The sequence below is a fragment of the Cryptotermes secundus genome, unplaced genomic scaffold (genome assembly GCF_002891405.2).
Source record: "Cryptotermes secundus unplaced genomic scaffold, Csec_1.0 scaffold2112, whole genome shotgun sequence".
In the NCBI taxonomy this organism is placed as follows: domain Eukaryota; kingdom Metazoa; phylum Arthropoda; class Insecta; order Blattodea; family Kalotermitidae; genus Cryptotermes; species Cryptotermes secundus.
The window spans coordinates 82320-92374 of NW_019720622.1; the positions used below are offsets into that span (position 1 = coordinate 82320).

The 10055-nt window shown below is 37.4% G+C and overlaps 1 protein-coding gene across 3 annotated transcripts in view; it reads right to left on the bottom strand.

The window, feature by feature from the left end:
- The window catches only part of LOC111870800 (glycosylphosphatidylinositol anchor attachment 1 protein), a 65096-nt gene that overhangs the window by 41708 nt on the left and 13333 nt on the right, over window positions 1–10055 (bottom strand). For all 3 annotated transcript variants that reach the window (XM_023863358.2, XM_023863366.2, XM_023863348.2), the window contains exons 2-3: window positions 3205–3365; window positions 1915–2132 (exon numbers count right to left, since the gene is read on the bottom strand). In XM_023863358.2, coding sequence (XP_023719126.1) covers window positions 1915–2132; window positions 3205–3346 — 360 coding nt within the window. In that variant the 5' untranslated portion in view covers window positions 3347–3365. The remainder of the gene's footprint in view (window positions 1–1914; window positions 2133–3204; window positions 3366–10055) is intronic.

Below are 10055 nucleotides of genomic sequence, written 5' to 3' on the forward strand. Positions count from 1 at the left end.
CTGACGAATATTTTAAAATACTTTTTAAATAATTTCACATTGACATAATGGCATGCAATGCAATAGATTAGTGTAAGTGGAGCACCTGATGATGGCACTATGGTGCCGAAACATGTTGTGAAGTGACAAGTAAAAGTGGATGCACTGCAAGATGGACACTGTATATATATCATTAAAATGAAGATTTGTGAAAAAGTACAAAATCTTTAAAAATAGTTTTTGTTGGAGCAGAAGCTTCTTGTTTGGCGGTCAGCCACACATCAAACCAACAAAATCATGTGAATGGCAACAGCTTGGTAACCACACAACCTAGAATTAGTTTGAGGCAATTCATAACAAAAGCAGAACAGAAGTACGGTGACATACAAGCTGAAAGTGTGGCAGTTTCAATCAATTAACTGTTGCCTGAGGGTAGCCTTATAGGGCCGAAACATGTTGCAACAGTAAAATAAAATGTGATTGTAATTACATTTTAAGAAATGTAAGTGCAATTGTAACAATATTTTAAAATAAAAGTTTATGTTGCATTAGAGACAGAAACATGAGGCTGAGTGATGTATGAATGCAACAGGATGCTGAAATATAATATCTCTCAAACTTGGCTGGTCAGCGTAAGTAAGTGATTAAAAAATGTGAACAAACTAACATTACAGCCTTTTATAATGCAAGCATTTTGGCACAAGATGGGGGACAAGTGGCAGGGCTCTTGCAGATATTGTACTGAATCTATGGGTTCTTTAAGGCCGGGCCATAGCTCAAGCGGTCAGTTGCTGGCTTCCCACTGCAGCGGCCCAGGTTCGATCCTAGGTCTGGTCAAGTGGGATTTGTGGTGGACAAAATGGTGCTGGGGCGGGTTTTCTCTGAGTACTTCGGTTTCCCCTGCCAATCTTCATTCCACAAAATTCTCCATCATCATAATCAACTGGGGCAGGCTACAATAGGCCAATCAGTGGCCACTGAGCCGAGTTGACCCAGTTGGACTCAACCTCACACTAAGCGAAAAATGGGTTCCTTAAACTAGTGGAATTTCTTCACCAGTTCAACAGCTACTTGCTTGAAGAGTGACGTCTTCTGGGACGTAGCGCCATGCAGATTTTGTGTGAACTGATATTTCAGAGGAATGTATCGCCTCAATCCGGAGGGCAGAAAAATCTGCAAGTGAGGAACCGGCATCTCAGCAAGTCATGGAAGCCTCTTATCTGCTCCCTCAAGAAACCTCCAGAACATGAGGCCAGATCGACAAGGCCATGCAGGTCAATGCATGCTTGGCAGCTTAGCCTCAAGACTATTGGGTCAATATCCCCTCTGGCCTGCTACCTGCTGGCCCATCTCGACAGACCCTTCCCCTCTCCTCTCTATTGATTTCCCACGTAGCCCACTCTCCTTGCCTTCCTGTTCTTATGTAGCTGGGTGTTTTTGACTGGTGACTTAGTCTGCAGCCACCTGCTCCGCTGGTTTCTTGCTTGCAGATTTTTTTACCCTGAAGATGGAGCTGACACATTCCTCTGAAACATCAGTTCACACAAGATCTACACAGCGCTACATCCCAGAAGATGGCATTCTTCATAGTCACTGCTGTGAAAAACTCAAATCTGACATTGTTACTTGCTTGACAAGTAGAACTATGCTCCATTCAACTGGTTGGTTTTTTTAATTCAGAACATCCTTAAGCCAACTAATATACATATGTGTGTGTATATATATATATATATATATATCACATAATTTATCTTCATCTAAAGGCCTCATGTGCATGGAAATATAACCTACAATCACTAAATTTCAGGCCAATTAAAGAATTATGGATTAGCTACGTCAGACTACAAAACAGCGATTGTTATTTCTGCTGCTCCAGCTGCTGCTGATGAGGATTATTACAATGACAAGAATGATGATGATGTAAATATTTCTTACCATACCCAGTCCCAATGGAGAGTTAAGTGTGAAGTTGTGAGTGTATGTATCCAGGTTAAGCTGCCGAAATTTAGCAAGCAGCCAAGAGAATGGTATTCCATCAGGGTATCTGGCTGCCTCATCGAAAAGCTCAGATTGGTACACCTTAGCTACTGCATCTTCATCAAATTCACCCTTCACAAGTCCAGGAAGTAAAGCATTCTCAGAGAAATATGTACCTGTTATCATAATATATTACATGCAAAAATCCTCTGATTAGACCTTGATAACCACATAAAATATAATGTTTATTATCAAAAGTTCTATCTTCTGGGATAAACCATCATGCAGTCCACTGAAAAGCAATCAATGTTTCAGAAGAACATGTCCCTTAATCTTCAGGGTTGAAGAGTAAGCCAAACAAGAAACCAACATGAAGCAGGTGCAAGTAAAGTATGTAGCATGTGAGAACATGGGATTATAGAGAAACAGAAGGGCCCTGGGAAGCCAACCTGTGAGTTTCACTATGCCATGTAGGCATGTGCACACTGGCCTTACTGGGGCACCAACTCTGCCCTCTCTGGACAAACATCAATCCTAAGACTGTTTATTGTACTACACAGTCAGTCAACAATGCAACAAATTGTTCCTTCTTTCTTACACTTTCACATTCAACACAACATGTTCTGGTCCTAAGCGGCCATCTTCAGGGGTTTTACTATGCTAAAACCGCTACACTACACTAACATTCTCCATTCATGGCACATGCAACTGCACGCTTCATGATTTAAAATGTCATACTTGTAGTCAATTGGTATGCGCTAAAATAGCACATACTGTAGTTCACTTAATTTAAATCAATAAAATCTATTAAAATTTTGTATTAAAATATTTTATTACAGGATCAATTCTAAGCCTTTCTATACTTCCCTGGACTTCCTTAAATGTCTTTATTCTTCTTATTCCCAACTGCATGCCTGTAAGCCACATTACTTCCACACACTCTCACCTGCTAAAACAGCCCTTTTCAGGAACAAACCCTGTCCCTCTTCTCTTGTCTATCAGTCCACCCTGGTTCCCTTACAGAGCCAATGGAAACTGATGGCTCCTAATAGCTTGCCTTGGTTCTCTGAGAGAGAGTGTTCAATGGGCTACATGACATTATATCCCAGAAGTCATAACCACTGCAAGAACTTCAAATCCTTCATAATGCTTGGCACGCTACTACAAATGCTTTATAATCTTGTATATACATAAAACTGACATTCTATGCTTAAAATTATTCAAGAAAGACTGCTTATGAATGTGTACCTGCATTGAAGTGTTCATGGGCTAAAATCATAAACCATATTATTCCTCCAATGTACAGTACAACACACAATTTATTATGAGAGGCCACCAAGAGTTGAGTGAACTTGCCACTCCCAGCACCTGGATCAGTCAGCAAACCCATCCTTTACAAGAAACAATTCCTGAAGAAAAAAAGAAACAAATAATTTATATAAATACACACAAGGCAAATGAATAAACACAAAACCTTGGTAGGTAAATCCCATTTGGAAGACCAACTGCAAACACATCGCACTGAAGATATGATAAAATGAGAGAGGTTATTCAGTTATTTCAAAACACTGTAAAAACTGCTGCTGGAATGGGACAACATAAAAAAATTAGGAACAATCTCATGAAGCCACCTCCTCAATCAATCAATCAATCAATCACACACTAACTTACTCAATCATGGAGCTGAGCCCTTCTTGAGAAGCCGCCAATTGTGCAGCTACACAAGAACTTCCCAGCCATATTATGGAACTGAAAGGTTTATTACCATGTTCACAAGAGCCCTCCACTAGTCCCTATCCTGTGGCACATTGACCCAGTCCATACAATCCCATCCCATCTCTCTAAGATCCATATTAATATTATCCACCCACCTACATCTTGGTCTTCCTATTGGTCTCTTTCTTTCTGGCTTTGCCACCAATATCATATATACATTCCTTGCCTCCCCCATTCATGCTACATGCACGGACCCACCTTGTCCTCCTTGATTTGATCATTCTAATTATACATAGAAAAAAGTACAATTTATGAAGCTCCTCATTATGTAGTTTTCTCCAACCTCCCCTCACTTCATCTTTCTTTGATCCAAATATCCTCCTCAGTACCCTGTTCTCAAACACCCTCGGTCAATGTTCCTCCCTTAATGTCAGAGACCAAGTTTCACATATAGAACCACAGGCTGCCTAAGATCATAAAAATTAGAATGCACAAAACTATAATTTAGTTCTGTATATTCTAATCTTTATGTACAGAACTATTAGGCTTATTTTGGAATCTATCCATCGTCTGGTATATATAAGACAGTCATTAAGACTAGCTCTTTCTAACAGGCCCAACTGAGTAGGTCTATCCTGCCCCATCCACCTGAGAACGGAGACAGATCCAGTCTCCGAAACGTTGTGGTTTTTGTCTTATACATACCAGACACTGGATAGAGTCCAAAATAAGCCTAATAGTTCTGTACAGTATACACCATAGTCAGAATCCTTTCAAGTCTATCTAATTTTTATGCTTTTAGACAGCAGATGAGAAGACAAAAGGTTCTGGGCTGAATGGCAGCAAGCACTATGTAAATTCAAGATCCTCTTAATTTCCTCCTGAATCAGGTTTTGATTTGTTATAGTCATTCCCAAATATCTGACCTTAACCACCTCTCCAAAACATCTGTTAGCTATCTCTATGTCATGATTTTGCACTGTATTCTGGTGACAAAACAGCAGCATATACTTAGTTTTCTGTTTCTGTATTTCAGCATCCTGTTGCAATTGTTCACATTAGCGTCCATTTGTCTATAATCCGTCTAAATTGCAACACTTTTTATTTTACACTTCAATACACTCTCTAAAACTACATGTTTTGGCCTCAAACAGCCATCTTCAGGTGTTTTTTTACAGATATTCAATTAAGATTGTGTCGAAACTGTTACACTGTTTCACTGTTCTAATTTATTTTAAAAAACCACACGATGTAGTCTTCTTTTTAATTAAGATGAGATAAAATTCTTTTATAATATGTTACTTATTGCTTTGCTTCACTCAGGGTGTTGACATTTCCGTAAAATATGTTTTCCTTGGCAGCTTGTTCCTCACGTTAGTTATCTGTAATTTATAAATTCCTATATTAATGTTATTTTCTATTTGTTATTATTATTATTATTATTATTATTATGTAGTGTTAGAGAGTGTATTGAAGTGTAAAATAAAAAGTGTTGCAATTTAGACGGATTATAGAAAAATGGACACTAATGTGAACAATTGCAACAGGATGCTGAAATACAGAATCATAAATAGTAGCCATACTAAAGGCATATATAACTATATGAATTGTAAACGAAAACTGTTACACTGTAACGCGAACATAAATTTCAACAAAACCTATTTGAAAAAAAGACTCGTACCAAAATACGCAATTATGAAATTATCAATAAACAATGAAGCAGCTAAGACAACACAAACACAAGCCCAAACGTTACGTACAAAAAACGAAATAAAATTCTTATATAAAAAGAAGGAACAATTAAATACACAACTGTACCACGCCCACACACACAATGCAAACATATGGCAACAGACATGGGATAACATTGAAAAATCCATAATTCAAAAATTACAACAAGAAATGAAGAAAGTGTACCTCAAACAAGAAAAATTAACACACATGATTAATTGAATATCTGTAAAAAAACACCTGAAGATGGTCGTTTGAGGCCGAAACATGTAGTGTTAGAGAGTGTATTGAAGTGTAAAATAAAAAGTGTTGCAATTAGATGGATTATAGACAAATGGACGCTAATTATTTTTCTGTGTTTACTTCTAGACCGACATCCTTACTACTGTCAAAGTTTGCGTGTTTTTCTTTGTTGCTATTTATATTATCACTCAGGAGATTCATATCATCATGACAGACCAAGAGCTGATGTGTCCCATTTAATTTCTGTCCCAGCTGGTTTTCCTGGACCTTTCTAATGCCATATTCTAAAGCAAAGTCGAAAAGCAGTGGTAACAAAGCATCTCCTTGTTTTAGACCATTCTGGATAGGAAAGTTATTAGACAAATGTTTACCTATACGGACTTTACTATACATTTTGTTCAAACACATTTTAATCAGTTTAACTACTAGTTTAATGTGTACCCTAAACTCTATCAGAATATTTTACAATACTTCCCTCCTAACTGAATCATAGGCTTTCGTGAAGTCTACAAACAGCTGATGTACTGTCTCATTGTATTCCAATTTATTCTCCAGTATCTGATGAATGCAAAAGATCTGATCAATAGTTATTTGTTACATCAAAACTCACACTGATAATCACCAATAATTTAATCTATGCATGGACTTAACTTTGAGAGAATAATAATAATAATGGATAAAATTATTTACGAAGCTCATAGCAGATTTATCCCCCAATAATTACTACAGTCAGTTTTAACATCATTCTTGTGAACTGGTACAATAATAGTGTGACATGCCGCCAGAAAGCCGGAATGGTTGAGGAGGTCAGAGTTAATTTCCTAGCCACTGACCAGCATTCCTACTGCAACACCTTGGAATTCAAACGCTAGCAAACATAAGCGACAAATTGTTTGAGGCAGCTGCATGACAACAGCTGCGATAAACATGTATACTTCAGGGGGAATGGAATACCAACAGCGCTTTGCCTAGGAATAGCTTAAACAACAAATGTGTTACCAAGGAGATGGAAGGATATCCATGGCAAAGAATATGTCAGCTAATGCACTCCCACATTCGCTGCATAACAGCAGGTGAAACCGAACCCTTGAATATGGTGCACTCTATTTAGTCCGAGGTCACGTTTTAAGAGTCCAGCTTCGATGAGACCAGTCAGTTTTTAGTGTAGCTCTGACTAGAGCAGAAGCAAGCTCACATCCGACAAAGGACAGAAAGACACTTCACTACGATCAGCAGTGCAAATAATTGCAAGAGTGAAGAGGAAATGTCTAAAGGAAGTTATAAGTTAATAATAAATGTAAGCGTGTGTGTAACAGAGATTGTCCAATAAATGTCTTAGCCAAATCCGAGACCCACGTGAATTGGTTGCATTACATAGGCAACACGCGACAAGACTCCTTCCACTGATCAGGCAATTCTTCCTTATTCCAAATAGAATTAATTAGCTTATGGATCATAGAACATAATATTTCACCTCCTGCTTGAATCAGTTCTGCCCGAATTTAATCACTATCTGGTGATTTACACCTATTCAACTTAGCAATAAAAATTTCCAACTTCAAAAGGGTACTAATCGCTCAGTTGTATGTATTTCTATCTGCCTAACATCACTGACCCTATGTACATTCAATAACTGAGAGTAGTTCTTCCACCTATTCAAAATGCTGTTGGAATCTGCAAGCAGATCACCATTCTCATCCTTCACAAAGTTACTTCTAGGTTGGTAACCCTTCTTAAAGTAATTTATTCATCCATGCAGGTCTCTAATGTTCTTATTTTTACTGTTTGTTGCAAGCTCATAAATTCTGTCTTTCAGATATTCCCATCCATAACCAGTGCAATTCGGCTTGTTTTCTTTGGTCTAATAATTTTGAGAATCCTTCATTGAACCACAGCTTATGCTTGTTCAATTCATAATAACCCAAACTCCCTTTGGCAGAAATTTTGATATTCTCTCTAACAGCCTCCCCAGCTCTATTAATATCCACCTCAGTGTCTAAGTTTTCCAAAGCTGAGAACCTATTTGAGATTTCAAAATAATACTGCTTTTGATTTGTTTCATTCTGGTCTGTCACACTAATATTATGAAAAAGTTCAATAGTTCTGTCCAGTGTGACTTGTTAAGATTTTCTTACTTCAATTATTCATGCCCTTACATGTTTTAGTCTTCAGAGACCATCTTCAGAGGGACACCTTTACATCAATACTGTTAGAGGCCACCATTACTGTATATGTTCTAAAGGTTAAAATATATACATACAATATAAATAATATATAATTGGCTGTAAAATCTTAAGTCTTTACAACTACAGCAGCTGTTCCAATACTTTAAAATGTTTATAGTTAGTTTGTTAAGATTCTATTGGAATTCGTAAACCAAGCTGGTTCGTGTCGTCCCTCTTATTATTTCTTTTGACGGTGGCTGAATGTGTGCCACCTTGTCATTCTTGAGAAGAGGGTTCTGCAAATATATTATGGGTATATTGTATTATTTCATCAATCCTATTATGTTTTGTAAAAACTTCTGTTATTTCGTCCTACCTTTAATGTTGTCCTGTATGTGTTTGTGGCTCACTGTGTTGTTTTTACTGTTCTAGGTTGTGTTGTTCCACGTATTTATACTCCTTGTGTCTGTGACATTAGTGTGGGCGTGTACTGATGTTGTATTATGAGCTGGAACATATTATACTGGTTGTCACTTTCCTTTGTGTTTTTTTGTTCTTCTATCAATTTGTTAAGCTTATTAAAGCGATATATATGGAAATTTCTTTTATATTCATGATGCTCCCTTCTTTGGCATTCTCAACCATTTCCATGATTACTGTCATTGGTCCGTACTGGTGGTGTTTGTTTAGTATATGTTGGGCAAATGCCGATTCATCTTTATTTAGTCTTATGTGTTAGATTTCTACCAGTTTGGCCGATGTATACTTTATGGCAGCTTATTTTGTATATCCCACTTTGTTCATAGGGCTTTGTTTCTCGTTTTTCATTTACTAGTTTACCTATAGTGTGGGCTGTTTTAAAGGCTATTTTTATGTTGGTGTTTTTGAAGAGCTTTCTGATTTTTCATATGTAATTTCCCATATAGGTAAATGTGGCCCATTTTTCTTTTTTGGCTTTATTATCCAGATTATTTTTCTTTTGTCTGAGTTTGTTATAGAGTTGTGTGATGTCTTCCTTCTTATAGTCATTATTTAATGTTATATTAATAAGAGTATTTAACTCTTTGTTTTTAGCGTTTTCTTTGAGGGTCAGTGTGAGAACTCTGTGTATCCTGTTTTTGTATGCTGCTAACTTTTGTTCTTTAGGGTGGCAAGAGTTATTATTTATTGTTGTATCTGTCGTGGGTTTTCTGTACATTTCCATTTCTAATTGTCCATGTTTGATAATTAGGTTTAAGTCCAAGTATGCTATTTGGCTGTTTACTTCCTCATTCCTTGTGAACTGCAAGTTTTTGTGTTGTGCACTGAAGTGTTCAAGGAGGTTTTGGGGGGTTGTTTTCGTCTGATTGTATATTATGAAAATATCATCTATGTATCATTCCCAACTGCTGATTTGATTTGAAAATGTCTTCCCTACCTACATTGGCACTGAAATCGCCTAACAAACTTCACATAAGGTACTTTGGGAATATATCAAATACATGTTCTAGTTCTTCATAGAACCTGTCCTTTATGCTATCAATTTTATCTTCTGTTGGGGCATCAACATTCATGATGATATCACACCAGCGACCTTTTAGTATTATGTATGACATCCCATCATTAACAAACTCTACCCTCTTAAATGCTGATACAATTCTCTTATGTAAAAAAAAAAAAAAACCTGTACCTAATTCATGATTCTTATTCCTCTTTCCACAGAAAAATGTATATTCGCCTCCTGGAGCCACCTTCATCACATCTGACCTCCTGTGCTCCCACTAAATCTAACTTATATTTTGAGATTTCTTCTGCCACTACCCTGAGGGAGCACACTCTATACATATTTCTAACATTCCAAGTATCAAATTTCATATAAATTTTCTTTTTAGCTTGGGTCATTTATCCAATATTCTTCTTGCAAGGTTAAGTCCATATATAGTAGGTGGTTCAAATATGACCGGGACTGATTTTTTTGTAAACAAGCCACACTGGGCAGCAGCTGTGCGACCTTCAGAGATTGTAGCCACAACCTCCATTCTCCCTCCTGTTAGGGTTAGAACCTGTTCAGCGCTGTCCGGGAGTTGCTAGAGAGATGAGCGTATAGAAGGTACCGCAGAGCATGGAACAATGCACTGTGATCAAATTCCTCGTTGGAGAAAACGTCCCCTCTGTTAAAATTCACCACAGACTCCAACAACAGTATGAGGAAGAGTGTCTCTCACGGACCCGTGTGTTTGAGTGGTGTAAGTGCTTCAGAGAGGG